Below are 18185 nucleotides of genomic sequence, written 5' to 3'. Positions count from 1 at the left end.
CTTCTCCTGTCCTAAGAGCCAAGGCTATTTTCCTATCCAGTCCCAATCACACTGAAACAAAAATCCTAAATCCTGTCTCGAATGCAAATTCCTGACTTCATTCTGTAAACCATAGGTTGCATTATCAAAGCACGTCTCTCGCCTATGCTTGTCAAAATAACGCTATCCCCTGCTTCTCTGCGCGGTCTCATACTGGAATCACAGCAAGCGTGCAGCCATGCCATTAACACTATGAGTTTCCCTAACCATAGATAAACTTGCTGTTTCAGCTGGTATTGACCAGCTATGTGGTAACTGAGTACTTTTAGGTATTTACTTACTTTAATACAATTAAACTACCTGGTTCCAAAGAAAAACAATATTATTAATTAATTATTATGCATGCACTGCTCTATAACACACCTTGGATTGAAATCCCGGCCAAAGACTGAGAAACCCTGAGAGATAATCTATGCTGGTCAGAGGAAGCAGACACACACAGACATTTTAGTGATGGAGATGGCCATTGTGGTCCTAGCGGCCTTCAGGCAATTTCTGGTTCTGAAAAATCCAGGATCCCTGTTCCGTCTCTTTGCTGACTTGGGGCTCCCGAGTGGCGCAGTGGTCTAAGGCTCTGCATCTCAGTGCTAGAGGCGTCACTACAGACACCCTGGTTCAAATCCAGGCTGTATCATAACCGGCCGTGATTGGGAGTCCCATAGGGCGGCGCACAATTGGCTCAGCGTCGTCCGGGTTTGGCCTGTGTAGGCCGTCATTGCAAATAAGAATTTGTTCTTAACTGACTTGCCTAGCTAAATAAAGGTTCAATAAAAAAATGACTGGGTTTAGAGATAGGTCTCGCATCACTGGCCCCGCTAATCCGCTGCGCACTTGCATGTGCTCAGGCATTTAATGGTGTGTGTGTCCATTTTCTATAGATACAGAGATTAATGCTGTTCCCTCAGGGCTTTAGTCCTTCCTGAGTCAGGGCTAAAGAGACTTTATGGAGAACACAACAGGACAAACCAGGCTTAGAGTCACAACGGCCAGGGATTTCTGTGTGTGTGCGTGGGTGTACATTCGTGCATGCGTGTGTGTGATCAGGAGTTTAGCTGTACCCAGTCCAAAAGAGCCTTTCTGTCGTCGATGCTCCACAGTTCAGCAAACAACCTCTTGCTCTTTCTAGAGAGACAGAGAGAGATCAGAGAGGGAAAGAGAGAGAGAGAGAGAGAGAACGAGAGAGAGTGAAAGAAGTGGGTTAGAGGTAGGGGGAACACAATAGAAAAGTGGTTTTAATTCGATCCAATATAATTGGAGGCCAACAGAGAATCATATGGAATTTCTCTAATTACAAATATTTCAGTCTTGAAGTAAATCCATTTAGTGTGTTCTGCTGTTTCATAAGGTGTATTTGTTTCCGTTTTTATCTCATTCTACTGTTTGCATCAGGTATTTGATATGGAATAAAGTCCCATGTAGTACTGTGCGCCTCCTATAGTCTGTTCTGGACTTGGGGACTGTGACGAGACCTCTGGTGGCATGTCTTCTGGGGTATGCATGGTGTCAGTAGCGCCAGTAGTTCAAACAGACAGCTCAGTGCATTCAACATGTCAATACCTCTCACAAATACAAGTGATGAATTCAATCTCTACTCCACATTGAGCCAATTTTCCAAAATCCCTCTGTGGCACTTGATCACACGACTGAACAGTAGTCCAGGTGTGACAAAACTAGGGCCTGTAGGACCTGCCTTGTTGATAGTGCTGTTAAGAAGGTAGAGCAGCGCTTTATTATGGACAGACTTCTCCCCATCTTAGCTACTGTTGTATCAATATGTTTTGATCATGACCGTTCACAATCCAGGGTTACTCCAAGCAGTTTAGTCACCTCAACTTGCTCAATTTCCACATTATTTATTACAAGATTTCGTTGAGGTTAAGGGTAAAGCGAATGATTTGTCCCAAATACAATGCTTTTAGTTTTTCAAATATTTAGGACCTTCTTCCTTGCCACCCATTCTGAAACTAACTACAGCAATTTGTTAAGTGATGCAGTCATTTCAGTCTCTGTAGTAGCTGAAGTGTATAGTGTTGAGTTATCTGCATACATAGACAAACTGGCTTTACTCAAAGCCAGTGGCATGTCGTTAGTAAAGAATGATTTAAAAAGTTTTGCAGAAGTGTTCTCATACTCAGTCATTGGACTGCTCAACCGAAAGAGTGTTCCACTGTGTGGGACTGTGTGGGACAGTGTGTGTCTTTGTATGTGTACCTCCGGGCGTCGACGATGTTCTTTAGTTCCTGTGCTTTGCGTGCGGCGATGTGGAGTACAGCTTCTGGAATCTCAGCCAATCGGGCAACATTTAGCCCATAGCTCTGCCCAGCCGCCCCCTCAGTCAGCTGGTACAGGAAGGTGATGAACTCTGGCTGCACCTCAACGTCTACACACACGCACACACAAAGGTATAAACACAATTTCGCTATGGTTAGCCTTACTGGACTTAAGTCAACCGTCCTAACTAACCCTTAATAAACCCACAGCCTTGGTTAAACTCTACACAAGGTTATTTCTTTAAATAATGGGGCCAATGTGTGACATTGTTTAATTGTTTTGAAACAAAAATAAAAAGGAGTTGTATGCAGTTCTACATGTAGTTAGAGGAATAATAGTGAATATATGCAAATTGGACCATAACTCCACCAATACTACAACACATGGCTAGGACTACACATCCTTCAAGCAGGGTTCATACAGACATTGGCAAGTCAAATTCAAGGACTTTCAGGGACTTTTTCAAGGACCTCAATGTTATACAATTGCATAATTTAATTGTACATATGCTGAGTATTCCGAGACAGACTGACCAGGTGAAAACTTTGATCCCTTACTGATGTCACTTGTTAAATCGGCTTCAATCAGTGTAGATGAAGGGGAGGAGACAGGTTAAAAGAAGGATTTTTAAGCCTTGAGACAAATGAGAAATGGATTGTGTTTGTGTACCATTCAGAGGGTGAATGAGCAAGACAAAATATTCAAGTGCCTTTGAACAAGGTATGGCAGTAAGTGCCAGGTGCACCAGTTTGTGTCAACAACTGCAACGCTGGTGTCTTTTTCACGCTCAACAGTTTCCATTGTGTATCAAGAATGGTCCACCACCCAAAGGACATCCAGCCAACTTGACACAACTGTAGGAAGCATTGGAGTCAACATGGGCCAGCATCCCTGTGGTGCTTTCGACACCTTGTAGAGTCCATGTCCGGATGAATTGAGGCTGTTCTAAGGGCAAAAAGGGGAGGGGGTGACCAACGAACACAATTGCATTTTATCGATGGCAATTTGAATACACAGATATACTGTGACGAGATTCTGAGTCGTGCCCATTGTCGTGCCATTCATCCGCCACCATCACCTCATGTTTTAGCATGATAATGCACAACCCCATGTCACAAGGATCTGTACACAATTCCTGGAAGCTGAAAATGTCCCAGTTCTTCTGGCCTGCATACTCAGACATGTCACCCATTAAGCATGTTTGGGATGCTCTGGATCGACGTGTACGACAGCATGTTCCAGTTCCCGCAAATATCCAGCAACTTCGCACAGCCATTGAAGAGGAGTGGGACAACATTCCACAGGCCACAATCAACAGCCTGATCAACTCTATGCGAAGGAGATGTGTCGTGCTGCACGAGGCAAATGGGTCACACCAGATACTGACTGGTTTTCTGATCCACGCCCCAACCATTTTTTAAAGGTATCTGTGACCAACAGATGCCTACCTGTATTCACAGTGAAATCCATAGATTAGGGCCTAATAAATATATGAACTGTAACTCAGTAAATTGTTTGAAATTGTTGCATTTATATTTTTGTTCAGTGTAGCAGACGTAGGCACACAATAAAGCCTATGTAGCAGGAATCAAGGTAAGACCCAGATGCAGACTGTCAAAGTAAGAATGTTTATTGTAGCAACAGGGGCAGGCAAGACAGGTCAAGGCAGGCAGGGATCAAAGATCCAGGGTAAGGCAAAGGTACAGGACGGCAGGCGGACTCCGGGTCAGGGACGGGCAGAGTTCAGTTATCCAGAGTTGGAGCAAAGGTACAGGACAACAGGCAGGCTCAGGGTCAGGCCGAGAGGTCAGGCGGGCGTGTACAGGGTAAGGATATGCAAAGGTCAAGAACCAGGAGGATGAGGAAAGAGAGGCTGGGAAACGATAGGAGCTGACAGAAAAAATGCTGGTTAGCTTGAATGAATAAGACGAACTGGCATCAAACAGACAGAGAACACAGGAGATGATAGGGAAGATGGGCGACACCTGGAGAGGGGTGGAGACAAGCACAAGGACAGGTGAAACAGATCAGGGCGTGACACTATGTTCATGAATAGCGGTAACAACTAAATCTCACAATTTCTGTTTTTATAATGAGAAAGAAACCAAAAAAAACGGGTTCCTTTTGTAATGGAAGGATTTGTATGGAAAGCCAAGTTGAAGCCAACATTAGATGTTGTCGTCCACATAATAACCGCACTGCAACAGAGTAGAGCAACACCCTTCAATTGAAGCAGCGGGAAAATGACGAAAGTGGACACATCTCCCACTGGCTGAATCCACGTTGTTGTCACGCCCTGACCGTAGAGAGCTTTTTATGTCTCTATTTTGGTTTGGTCAGGGTGTGATTTGGGTGGGCATTCTATGTTCATTTTCTATGTTTTGTATTTCTTTGTTGTTTGGCCGGGTGTGGTTCTCAATCAGAGGCTCTGATTGAGAACCATACTTAGGTATCTTTTTCTCACATGGTTTTTGTAGGTAGTTGTTTTCTGTTTTTGTGTCTTCACCAGACAGAACTGTTTCGTGTTGTTACATTTTGTTATTTTGTCTCAGTGTTCAGTTTTTTAAAATAAATAATCATAAACACTTCCCACGCTGTGCTTTGGTCCACTCTTCTTTCAGCCCACGAGAAGCGTTACAGAACTACCCACCACCAAGGGACCAAGCAGCGTGGAAGAGAGGACTGGACATGGGAGGACATCCTGGACGGCAAGGGATCCTACACATGGGAGGAGATCCTGGCTGGAAGGGATCGCCTCCCATGGGAACAGGTGGAGGCAGCCAGGAGAGCGGAGGCAGCAGGAAAAGGGAACCAGCGGTATGAGGGAACATGGCTGGCAAGGAAGCCCGAGAGGCAGCCCCAAACATTTTTTTTGGGGGGGGAACACGGGGTGTGTGGCAGAGTCAGGTTGGAGACCTGAGCCAACTCCCCGTGCTTACCGTGGCGAGCATGTGACTGGTCAGGCCCCGTGCTATGGGGTGATGCGCACTGTGTCTCGGCCGAGCATTCACAGGCCGGTGTGCTCGGTGCCAGCGTCCCGCATTTGCCAGGTGGAAGTCGGCATCCAGCCAGAACGGGTGGTGCCAGCTCTGCGCTCGAGACCACCAGTGCGCCTCCACGGCCCAGTGTATCCGGTGCCTCGGCCAAGGAAGAGAACCCCTGTATGTCTCCCCAGCCTGGTGAGTCCTGTGCCTGCTCCTAGAGCCAGGTCTCCTGTGTGTCTCCCCAGCCCGGTGAGTCCTGTGCCTGCCTCCAGCCTGGAGCCTCCAGGGACGGCCTCCAGCCCGGAGCCTCCAGAGACGGCCTCCAGCCCGAAGCCTCCAGAGACGCCCTCCAGCCCGGAGCCTCCAGAGATGCCCTCCAGCCTCCAGAGACGGCCTCCAGCCCGGAGCCTCCAGAGACGCCCTCCAGCCCGGAGCCTCCAGAGACGCCCTCCAGTCCGGAGCCTCCAGAGACGCCCTCCAGTCCGGAGCTTCCAGAGGCGCCCTTCAGTCCGGCCCCCACAACGAGGGTCCCCAGTCCGGGGCCCACTGAGAGGGTCCCCAGTCCGGGGCCCGCTACGAGGGTCCCCAGTTCGGGGTTGGCGGCGAGGGTCCCCGCTCTAGAGGCGCGGGTCTACGTCCCGCACCAGAGCCGCCCTCCACTGCGGTGAAATGCCCACCCAGACCCTCCCCTATAGGTTCAGGTTTTGCGGCCGGAGTCCGCAACTTTGGGGGAGGGGGGGTACTGTCACGCCCTGACCGTAGAGAGCTTTTTATGTCTCTATTTTGGTTTGGTCAGGGTGTGATTTGGGTGGGCATTCTATGTTAATTTTCTATGTTTTGTATTTCTTTGTTGTTTGGCCGGGTGTGGTTCTCAATCAGAGGCAGCTGTCTACGATAGACACTTCCCATGCTGCGCTTTGGTCCACACCTTCTTCATTCGACGACCGTTACAGTTGTTTCCACATCATTTCAATGAAACTACATTGAACCAAGGTGGAATAGACATTGAATTGAAGTCTGTGCCCAGTTGGCTCTCACAAAAAGTATTGAAATAAATAACAGATAATTATAAGGGAGCAGGAGAACTTAAAAATTGGCAACAATAATTACAAGGACTTTTCAAGCACCGAATTGAGGAAATGTCTGATTTTAAAGGTAGGCTCATTCCAGTACTTACATTTCTGAGCCCCATATTCAAGTAGGCTACTTCAAGCCCCTATTGTTTAAAATTTTAGGTATAACATGTAAACCAAAATGTATTTGTCATGTTATTTCAATACCAGATCATATTGTGAATAAGCCCTCTATAGGCTATGTAATTTGTTATACTTATATCCAGAACAATTCATAGGAATATCGTTGGGTGTTGCAAAATAGTCTATCCTACACAATTGCGCACAGTAGACTGTGTTCAATCCAAGGCACAAAAACATATGAAAAGAGGAACTCATTACCTTGATGCTTTCTGTTACATCTAATGAGACACCTCACCCCTAATGAGACATTTTTATTGTATTTAACCTTTATTTAACTAGGCAAGTCAGTTAAGAACAAATTCTTATTTACAATGACGGCCTACCCGGCCAAACCCGGACGACTCTGGGCCAATCGAGCGCAGCCCTATGGGACTCCCAATCAAGGCCGGATGTGATGCAGCCTGGATTCGAACCAGGTACTGCAGTGACACCTCTTGCACTGAGATGCAGTGTCTTAGACCACTGCGCCACTCGGTAACACAAGTAAAGCAGACAACATCAATTTGATGATCAACATCAATTCGCTAGGGATATTAGAGCCAACGTGGATCCAGGCACAACTGTCTTCACCGGCATAACGGATGACAACAAAATACTCTGGACATTCCTCAAACAAATGTATGTTTTATGTCACACGATTCTAGACAAATCCTTCAAGACACCAACCATGAAAAAGGATTAAACATGTAATGACAAAAAAAAATGGCAGATTATTATCAATGACTTATAACAGCTGTAACAAGTTGTCAAGTGTAGGAAATCCTCACTGGTGCCCTTGTTTATAGAAAGACCCACAAGCATATACACACACACACCACCAGCGTACCGTCTGTGGTGATGTCTGGTTCATTGAGGAGGAAGGCCATGTGGAAGTTGCCTACATGCAGAGGATACACCTTCTCCAGCTCACACAGAGGAGGGTAGTGGGTCACAAACAGAGTTAGAGACTTCACCTGAGAGGGGTAAGGGGGAGGAAAATGGATGAAGATAAAGAGGGGGGAGAGAGAGGATGGGGAGAGAAAGGGAGAAAGGGCGATAGAGACCAAGGGAGAGCAAGAGATTGAGGTCAAATATTCAACAGTAAGTGAACAATCATATTTTCAATTTCATTGAGATCACCTGTATAAATAAAAAGAAAAGTGTATGACCCTATTCAAACAACCCAGGTAATAATTTTTCTTCATGCTATTGCTTTACACTTATTGTGAAACCTGGTTAGAGGCTCTGACTGAGCTCTGAGACACAGAGATCTCAGACACAGAAGGAGGAGAGACAGGGAGGCAAGAGGAAGGGGGGAAAGAGGAGGATAAATAGAGATGAGTAGTCACCTGGTGGCAACTTTTCCTGACCTGAAGAGGAGAGGAGCTTTGTACTGGGGAACTTACTACCTGTATCATAGCCAGCACTATAAATATGTGTGTGTGCCAATTTGTGTACCTTGGTTAACCTGCTGTCTGGTGTTCAAGGTAAAAGGCCATTATAGCACTATGGGCTAGTTTCCCAGACACAGGCTATGCCTAGTCTTGGACTAAAAAGCTATTTCAACTGAGAATCTCCATTGATCAGGTTTTTCAGTGCAAAACTAGGCTCAATCTGTGCCCGGGAAACCAGGCCTATTTTTATTTATTTTGTGCCTTTATTTAACTAGGCAAGTCAGTTAAGAACAAATTCTTATTTTCAATGACGGCCTAGGAACAGTGGGTTAACTGCCTTGTTCAGGGGCAGAATGACAGTTTTTTTTACCTTGTCAGCTCTGGAATTCAATCTTGCAACCTTTCGGTTACTAGTCCAACGCTCTAACCACTAGGCTACCAGCAGCCCCAGTTGTGTATCCTAAGGTCAACAACAGATTGCCAGGACAACCCCACCTGCCCTCCTGATGACCCTCAGAGGTTAGAGGTCAGGGTACAGGGTGGGGCCACTCATCTAATAGAACTCATTGTAGTCTAACAGGGGTTGGTATTGTGGTGTTAATTGTAATAATAGCAAGCCATTTCCAGGGCCAAATTCCAAAACCAGTTCTCACATGATTGAGCTGAAATGATGAAAATAAGGTCAATGAAGTTCAAATGCCTTGTGGGTGTAACAGTGCAGATGTAAAAGGCGTCATTGTAAATAAGAATTTGTTCATAACTTACTTGCCTAGTTAAATAAAGGTGAAATAAAAATATATATATTGTGCAGGTGTTCCTAATGTTTTGTACACTCGGTGTACATATAGAGTGGGTATAACATCATGTAAACATTATTAAAGTCAGAGACCAGTGGGCAGCAGTCTCTAAGGTGCAGGGTAGTGTACTGGGTGGTAGCCGGCTATTGACAGTCTCTATGGTTCAGGGCAGGGTACTGGGCTGAAGGAGGATAGTGATGACTGTTTAACAGTCTGATGGCCTGGAGATAGAAGCTGTTTATCAGTCCCAGCTTTAATGCACCTATATTGTCTCAGCCTTCTAAATGGTAGAGGGGTGAACAGGCCGTGCTTGGGTGGCTGAAGTCCTTGATGATCTTCTTGCCCTGCCTGTGACACCGGGTGTTATAGATGTGCTGGAGGCTGTGTGTGTGTGTGTGTGTGTGTGTGTGTGTGTGTGTGTGTGTGTGTGTGTGTGTGTGTGTGTGTGTGGCACACCTTTTAGTTCTCATTAAATGCTTTCAATATTCCTATATGAATTTCTACAATTTATAGTTGGTCTGAGGTTTTTAAGTCATTGAAAGTTATTGGAATTTTAACATATTGTCACATTTACATTGTGTAATTTACTGATGGTCCCTAACTAGCCCCAAAGGGATATCCTATGTCAAACCATATTTACCACAGGTATTACGATTGGGTCACGTGCAGCTGCACTCCGAATTGATAATTACTTGTGTGCTGCCAGCTGTAGGCATGTGGGCAGCATTGAAATGAACCCAACATTCATTTATGTTGTTTTGGACGAGACTGACTTTATGACCAAAATTATCCTATTTACACTTTGTAGTCACTTTTGACAAATTAAATGTTTGATGCCACATAGGCTCTTTTCTAAATGAGAAGTTAGGGGCATTTGCTCTTTTAAACTATCCACATTTGTCAAACAAAAACAGTTCTCTGAGAGAGCTCTAAAGGTTTCATGTTTTACAAAATAAATAGTTGAATGTTCTTGTTATGTAAATTGGGGAAATGAAAATGTTTAAGTAGCAGCTAAGCCTTTTTGGGATGTTTTTGGCGGTGGTTTGGCTAGAAAAGCACAGGCTAACGACCTGTTGTGTAATAGCATTGCTTTGTTTGAACAACTTCAAAGGAAGGAGTTTATAAAAAGACAAACATGGCACTGTTTCAGGGCTTTTACTTCTCCTTCATTTTGTAAGCAATATTAGGTAGCTACAGTAAATACCCCTGATGCATTTCTGTGATTTCTAGTCCATACACACACTACCACCATCTTCACCATCACCACCTCCCCCCCTTCCTTCTCCTCCTTCTTTTCCACACCATCATCATCATCACCATCCGACATGAGTCTGCATCAGAAGAGGAGTCCTGGTTGTCATAGTAACCAGTCTGTCCCGGTCTCCTATGGTCACCTGTGAGGTAGATTGTAGTTATGTATGTGTCTTGTTACCTAACACTCTGATTGGAGCATTGTGAACGGAGAGCCTTGAAGTTCAACGTTCTCTCTCTTTCTCTGGGGACTTGGAGAGGGAGGGAGAAGAGAGAGACTCTGGTTGCCATAGCAAAGCTCTCCCAGAGACTCGGAGAAAGAGAGAGCTCAGAGGAGTTCTGTTGGCAGTCACAGAACCAGCACTTGGTCTGGTGAGATACATGGTGTGCAGGCTTTAGTTCCAGCCTAGCACTAATCTCCTTTGATAGCCTGTTAACATAATAATGTTACATATCTAGCACATTTATTTATTTATTTTATTTAACCTTTATTTAACCAAGTAGGCTAGTTGAGAACAAGTTCTCATTTACAACTGCGACCTGGCCAAGATAAAGCAAAGCAGTGCGACACAAACAACAACACAGAGTTACACATGGAATAAACAAACATGCAGTCAATAATACAATAGAAAAGGTCTATATATACAGTGTGTGCAAATGAGGTAGGATAAGGGAGGTAAAGGCAATAAATATGCCATAGTGGCGAAATAATTACAATATAGCAATTAAACACTGGAGTGATAGCTGTGCAGAAGATGAGTGTGCAAGTAGAGATACTGGGGTGCAAAGGAGCAAAATAAATAACAGTATGGGAGATGAGGTAGTTGGATGGGCTATTTACAGATGGGCTATGTACAGGTGCAGTGATCTGTGAGCTGCTCTGACAGCTGGTGTTTAAAGTTAGTGAGGGAGGTATTAGTCTCCTGCTTCAGTGATTTTTGCAGTTCTTTCCAGTCATTGGCAGCAGAGAACTGGAAGGAAAGGCGGCCAAAGGACGAATTGGCTTTGGGAGTGACCAGTGAGATATACCTGCAGGAGCACGTGCTACGGGTGGGTGATGCTATGGTGACCAGTGAGCTGAGATAAGGCGGGGCTTTACCTAGCAAAGACTTATAGATGACCTGGAGCCAGTGGGTTTGGCGACGAATATGAAGCGAGGGCTAGCCAACGAGAGCCAGCCAACGAAAGCATACAGGTCGCAGTGGTGGGTAGTATATGGGGCTTTGGTGACAAAACGGATGGCACTGTGATAGACTGCATCCAATTTGCTGAGTAAAGTGTTGGAGGCTATTTTGTCTATTCAGTTTTACATGGGTAGGTTTGGCAGCATGAGTGAAGGATGCTTTGTTGCGAAATAGGAAGCCGATTATAGATTTAATTTTGGATTGGAGATGCTTAATGTGAGTCTGGAAGGAGAGTTTACAGTCTAACCAGACACCTAGGTATTTGTAGTTGTCCACATATTCTAAGTCAGAACCGTACAGAGTAGTGATGCTGGACGGGCGGGCAGGTGTGGGCAGCGATCGGTTGGAGAGCATGCATTTAGTTTTTACTTGGAGGCCACGGAAGGAGAGTTGTCATGGCATTGAAGCTCGTCTGGAGGTTAGTTAAGCATGTCCCAGTTTAGGTCACCTAACAGCACGAGCTCTGAAGAGAGATGGGGGGCAATCAATTCACATATGGTGTCCAGGGCACAGCTGGAGGCAGAAGGTGGTCTATAGCAAGCAGCAACGGTGAGAGACTTGTTTCTGGAAAGGTGGATTTTTAAAAGTAGAAGCTCAAATTGTTTTGGCACAGACCTGGATAGTAAGACAGAACTCTGCAGGCTAACTCTGCCCCCTTTGGCAGTTCTATCATGTCGGAAAATTTTATAGTTAGGGATGGAAATTTCAGGGTTTTTGGTGGTCTTCCTAAGCCAGGGTTCAGACACGGCTAGGACATCCGGGTTGGCAGAGCGTGCTAAAGCAGTGAATAAAACAAACTTAGGGAGGAGGCTTTCCATAACATAGACTGACCAGGTGAATCCAGGTGAAAACTATGATCCCTTATTGATGTCACTTCTCAAATCCATTCAATCAAGTGTAGATGAAGTGGAGGAAACAGGTTAAAGAAGGATTTTTAAGCCTTGAGCAAATTGAGACATGGATTGTGTATGTGTGCCGTTCAGAGGGTGAATAGGCAAGACAAAATAAGTGATTTTGAATGGGGGTATGGCAGTAGGTGTCAGGCACACCGGTTTGAATATGTCAAGAACTGCAATGCTGTTGTTTTTTTTAATGCTCAACAAGGTGAAAGGTGAATTCTCCCAGTGTCATAATTAATGGCGCCGGCTGCCGTTTTACGGGCTCCTAACCACCTGCTAGTTTGTTCGTTTTTTTTGCATTGTTTGTAACTCATTTTGTACGTAATGTTGCTGCTATCGTCTCTTATGCCCGAAAAGAGCTTCTGGACATCAGAACAGAGATTACTCACCTTGAACTGGACGAAGATTTTTTCTTTAATGAGTCTGACGCAAAGGGTATACTGCTTTGTCAATACAAAGCCCAAATCACTGTCATCAGTGTAAAGAAAAGACGGAGGAAAAGGGCGGGGTTCCTTGCAAAGAATTCGCAGACGAGTAGGTAAACCACCACTACCCTCCATATTATTGGCCAAAGTGCAATCATTGGAAAATAAACTGGACGATCTACGATTAAGACTATCCTACCAACGGGACATTAAAAAACGGTAATATCTTATGTTTCACCGAGATGTGGCTGAATGATGGAGACGGAGGAAAAGGCCGGGGTTCCTTGCAAAGAATTCGCAGACGAGTAGGTAAACCACCACTACCCTCCATATTATTGGCCCAAGTGCAATCATTGGAAAATAAACTGGACGATCTACGATTAAGACTATCCTACCAACGGGACATTAAAAAACGGTAATATCTTATGTTTCACCGAGATGTGGCTGAATGACGACACGGATAATATAGAGCTGGCTGGCTTCTCCGTGCATCGGCAGAACAGAGCAGCTACATTCTGCTTGTGCAGAATGTCTAAAATTTAACAAGTCTTGAGGTAGAATACCTCATGATAAGCTGTAGACCACACTATCTACTAAGAGAGCTCTCATCTATATTATTCGTAGCCGTCTATTTACCACCACAAACCGATGCTGGCACTAAATCCGCACTCAACGAGCTGTATAAGGCCATAAAGAAACAAGAAAATGCTCATCTACAAGAGGCGCTCCTAGTTGCCGGGGACTTTAATGCAGGCAAACTTATATACGTTTTACCTCATTTCTACCAGCATTTCACATCTGCAATCAAAGGGAAAAAAACTATAGACCACCTTTAATCCACACACAGAAGCGCATACAAAGCTCTCCCTCGTCCTCCATTTGGCAAATCTGACCATAATTCTATCCTGATTCCTGCTTAAAAGAAAAAATTAAGCAGGAAGTACCAGTGACTTGCTCAATACGGAAGTGGTTAGAGATAACGCGGATGCTACGCTACAGGACTGTTTTTCTGGCACAGACTGGAACATGTTCTGGGATTCATCCAATGGCATTGAGGAGTATACCACCTCAGTCACCGGCTTCATCAATAAGTGCATTGACGACGTCGCCCCAACAGTGACCGTACGTAAATTTTCCAACCAGAAGCCATGGATTACAGGCAAATTCCGCAACGAACTAAAGGCTAGAGCTACTGCTTTCAAGGAGCGGGTCACTAATCCGTACACTTATAAGAAATCCTGCTATGCCCACAGACGAACCATCAAACAGGCAAAGCATCAATACAGGACTAAGATTGAATCCTACTACAGCAGCTCTGACACTCGTCGGATGTGGCAGGGCTTGAAAAATATTTCTGACTACAAAGGGAAACCCAGCCGCGAGCTGCCCAGTAACGTGAGCAAACCAGATGAGCTTAACTTCTTGACGCACGGATCCCTTTAGCGGGATCATTTTCGTAAACAACCACTGAATTGCAGAGCGCCAAATTCAAAAATAATACAACAAATCTTTTTTTAATGAAATCACAAGTGAAATATACCAAAACACAGCTTAGCTTGTTGTTGATCCACCTATCGTGTCAGATTTTGAAAATATGCTTTACAGCGAAAGCAATCCAAGCGTTTGTGAGTTTATCAATCACTAGACAAAACAGTAAGAACAGCTAGCCGCAAATTAGCTTGGTCACGAAAGTCAGAAAACCTTTGATGATCTTCGGATGTTTTCACTCACGAGACTCCCAGTTACACAATACATGTTATTTTTGTTCGATAAAGATTATTTTTATAACCAAAAACCTCCATTTGGTTTGCGCGTTATGTTCAGAAAACCACATGCTCGTGCCGGTCCTGAAGGGCAGACGAAAATTCCAAAAAGTATCCAAAAAGTATCCGTAATGTTTGTAGAAACCTGTCAAACGTTTTTTATAATCAATCCTCAGGTTGTTTTTAACATACATAATCGATAATATTTCAACCGGACGGTAAACTATTCAATACTACAGAGAAAGAAAATGTTGAGCTACAACTCTAGCGGGCATGAACTAATCAAAGGACACCTGACGCGTTTTGATAAATCAAAATAAAAGCCTGAAACTATGTCTAAAGCCTGGTCACAGCCTGAGGAAGCCATTGGAAAAGGAATGTGGTTGATACCCCTTTAAATGGAGGATGGGCAGACAATGAAACAGGGATTTTTCCAAATATAAGGCACTTCCGGGTTGGATTTCCTCAGGTTTTCGCCTGCAAAATCAGTTCTGTTATACTCACAGACAATATTTTGACAGTTTTGGAAATTTTAGAGTGTTTTCTATCCTAATCTGTCAATGTATATGCATATTCTAGCATCTGGGCCTGAGAAATAGTCTGTTATTTTTCCAAACATAAAAATAGTGCCCCCTAGCTGAAAGAGGTTAATGCCTTTTATGCTCGCTTCGAGGCAAGTAACACTGAAGCATGCATGAGAGCACCAGCTGATCACTCTCTCCGTAGCCGATGTGAGCAAGACTTTTATCCTCTCTTGGGTAGGGGACAGTATGTCCGGATGAAAAGCGTGCCCAAAGTAAACTGCCTGTTACTCAGGCCCAGAATCTAGGATATGCATATAATTGGTAGAAAACACTCTAAAGCTTCCAAAACTGTTAAAATAGTGTCTGTGAGTATAACATAACTGATTTGGCAGGCGAAAACCTGAGAAAAATCCATTCGGGAAGTATTTTTTTGTTGTTGGTTTTGTAGTTTTCTATTCAATGCCATTACAGTATCCATTGCAAATTGCAATTGCTGTGCCTTCCACTAGATGTCAACAGTCTTTAGAAATTGTTTCAGGCTTGTATTCATGCGCTTTTTCATGCGCACGACCGAGAGAGTGCGTTTCTTGTTTACCTTTTAAATTGACGACATTATTGTCCGGTTGAAATATTATTGATTATTTAGGCTAAAAACAACCTGAGGTTGGAATATAAACATCGTTTGACACGTTTCTATGAACTTTACAGATACAATTTAGATTTTTTTGTCTGCCTGTTTTGACTGCGTTTGAGCCTGTGGATTACTGAAGAAAACGCGCGAACAAAACAGAGGTTTTTGGATATAAAGAGACTTTATCGAACAAAAGGAACATTTATTGAGTAAATGAATGTCTGCTGAGTGCAACCATATGAAGATCATCAAAGGTAAAGGATTAATTTTATCTCTATTTCTGACATGTGTAACTGTTCAACCTGGCTGGCTACTGTTTGTAATGATTTGTCTAGTGGGCTATGTTCTCAAATAATCGAAAGGTATGCTTTCGCCGTAAAGCATTTTAAAAATCTGACACCGTGGTTGGATTCACAAGAAGTTCATCTTTAAACCTATGTAAAATATGTTTCGTTTTCTGAATTTTTATAATGAGTATTTCTGTATTTGAATTTGGTGCCCAGCAGTTTCACTGGCTGTTGAAGAGGTGGGACGCTACCGTCGCACGTGCCCAAGAGAGGTTAATGAAGTCGTAAGATGTCTAGCTAGTAATTTGTTATGCTAACAAGGTAGACAGGCGAAGCGCTAGAACTCTCAACTGAAAGTTTACCATTCATTGACAGTATATTAAAAATGAACTAATAGTATATAGTATGTAGTATATACTCACTAAGTATGTAGTATACAGTATGTTAGTATGGGTATTTGAACACAGCTTATGATCTGTAATCCTAATTCTGTCTATCATTTTCTGTTTCTACTTCAACAAAAATGTAATATTAGCCTGTTACCCCTGTGTAATTAATTAGCTTTCTTTCATGATTTTATGTAAAATACAGCAGAGAAAAGATTGTTGTTCATTCTCTGATATTCAACCGGAAGGCACTTCTTTCGCTGTCATTGAAGTGTCACTGTTTTAAACTTACCGACATGTCCCTATAGAAGAATGCAACATTTCTATCCATCTTTCCAGCAAGAAAACTATCGTTGCGTCTATAATATACTGTACCATGGGGTTTTATACTGTATATTTAAATACTGTATTCTCAACATAGCTCATTCTAATATTTCAACTACTGTTCATTGCATTTTAGTTACACTGTTAATACACACCACATATCTATTTATATACTGGTAGCTTGACATAGATAGCGCACTTTAATATATTTACTGCTGTATCATTCTTAGTACATCTTGCGTAAATTTATCCGGTGTATATACGAATAGATTGCATTACTGTTATAATGCTTTTTGGGTTGTCAATTGGATTTGATCCAACATTTCTTGATTTCTTTTACATTTCGATTTTTTTGTGTACTTGTTTGACAATTTTGCTGCATTGTTAGGAGCTAGTAACATAAGCATCTTGCTGCACCTGGTATAACATCTGCTAAACTGTGTACGCAAGCAATAAACCTTTATGTGAACATAAAAATATTGTCTCAATTACAATGTGTAATCTATTGACGGTCCCTAACTACCCCCAGAGATAGGCTATCCAAAGTCAAACCAACTTTGCCTTGGTCGCACACCAGTCGGCTAAAGCTAATTGTCAGAATAATTGGTCTAACTCTTCCTACCTGCAAAAACACACCTGAGACACCGACATCAAACCACACACAGAAACTAACTCACGTTTGAATTCAGTCATGGTAGTGTTAATTAATTAACCAAATCTAAAACGAGGCCAGCGTTTTCTGTGATATGAATGAGATGAAATAGAAATAAACATAAAAGCTAATTGACCAACTGAGCTTGATTGCATTTAGATGAATATATTTGAGGCATTTAGCAGACGCTCCAATCCAGAGGGACAATAAGCACATTCAATTGAGGAAGGTGAAACAACAACCACATAGTAAAACCTTGATTGGATGTGTGCGCAGAGGTCGACAACAACACAGCTTTTACAGCCAGTGTGAGACTTATTATAGAGCTCCACACAGGGGCCCATTTCTCTCCAGCTCCATCAACTTTCCAGCTAGTAAACATATGGTGGGTGATTCCTCACCACTGTAGATTCTGCTAAACAAGATCCCCCATGTGCACCAATAAGCTCATTCCCCCAAGACCTGAATGTGCGCTGATAAATATATATTCCCCCTGGAGCGGTGGAGTCCAGATGGAACTAAATGAGACCTGCAAGGCAGATAACATGTAACATGTAACATGCAGTTGCACGCACCCACATTCGAGAGCACACACAGATCAGGTAACAAGCCACTGTTCAGTCACTTAAGAGTCAAACCAGCAACAATTTGCAACAACATCCAGAGGAGTCCTGAGGGACATCAGGTAACTTCGCTACTCTCCACAATCCTATATCTACATGTCTACGCTCCTGCTCTTTATGCATCTGCCTTCCTCTTCTCGCTACCTCCTATTTGGATCGATTCTCCCCTCCTCCTTTTAAAACAAATAAATAAATTGCAGTTCCTGAAGCAGATGTGATGTAAGATCCTCTCACACACACACACACACACACACACTAACAAGCAGCTACATTATATTAGCATTATAGATCAATTCTACCTCCCCCAATTATACTCCCTCTTCTAGCTCCCAGTCTCTCTCTAGGGCCTACTCTACGTATGGAAAACAAACTATCACAGCGCGCTCACACTCACTCACACACACACACACACACACACAAAACACCCACACACATCACCAATAAGCTTTATTGCAGGCCATAACTTAGTGATTTGGATGGCGTCTGACATCAAACCCCACTGGAGGTGTTGACTCA

General features: G+C 43.5%; 1 protein-coding gene across 1 annotated transcript in view; it reads right to left on the bottom strand.

Annotated features, from left to right (window-relative positions):
• Positions 1-728: 728 nt before the first annotated feature.
• msh3 (mutS homolog 3 (E. coli)) overlaps positions 729-18185 on the bottom strand; it is a 105310-nt gene continuing 87853 nt past the window's right edge. The window contains exons 22-24 of the mRNA XM_038988730.1: positions 7377-7503; positions 2251-2419; positions 729-1161 (exon numbers count right to left, since the gene is read on the bottom strand). Of these exons, the coding sequence (XP_038844658.1) occupies positions 1080-1161; positions 2251-2419; positions 7377-7503 (378 nt within the window). The 3' untranslated portion in view covers positions 729-1079. The remainder of the gene's footprint in view (positions 1162-2250; positions 2420-7376; positions 7504-18185) is intronic.

The sequence above is a fragment of the Salvelinus namaycush genome, chromosome 1 (genome assembly GCF_016432855.1).
Source record: "Salvelinus namaycush isolate Seneca chromosome 1, SaNama_1.0, whole genome shotgun sequence".
NCBI classification, from domain to species: Eukaryota; Metazoa; Chordata; class Actinopteri; order Salmoniformes; family Salmonidae; genus Salvelinus; species Salvelinus namaycush.
Note: the sequence above shows the minus strand (reverse complement) of the source record. Positions and strands in the feature narration are given on the sequence as shown.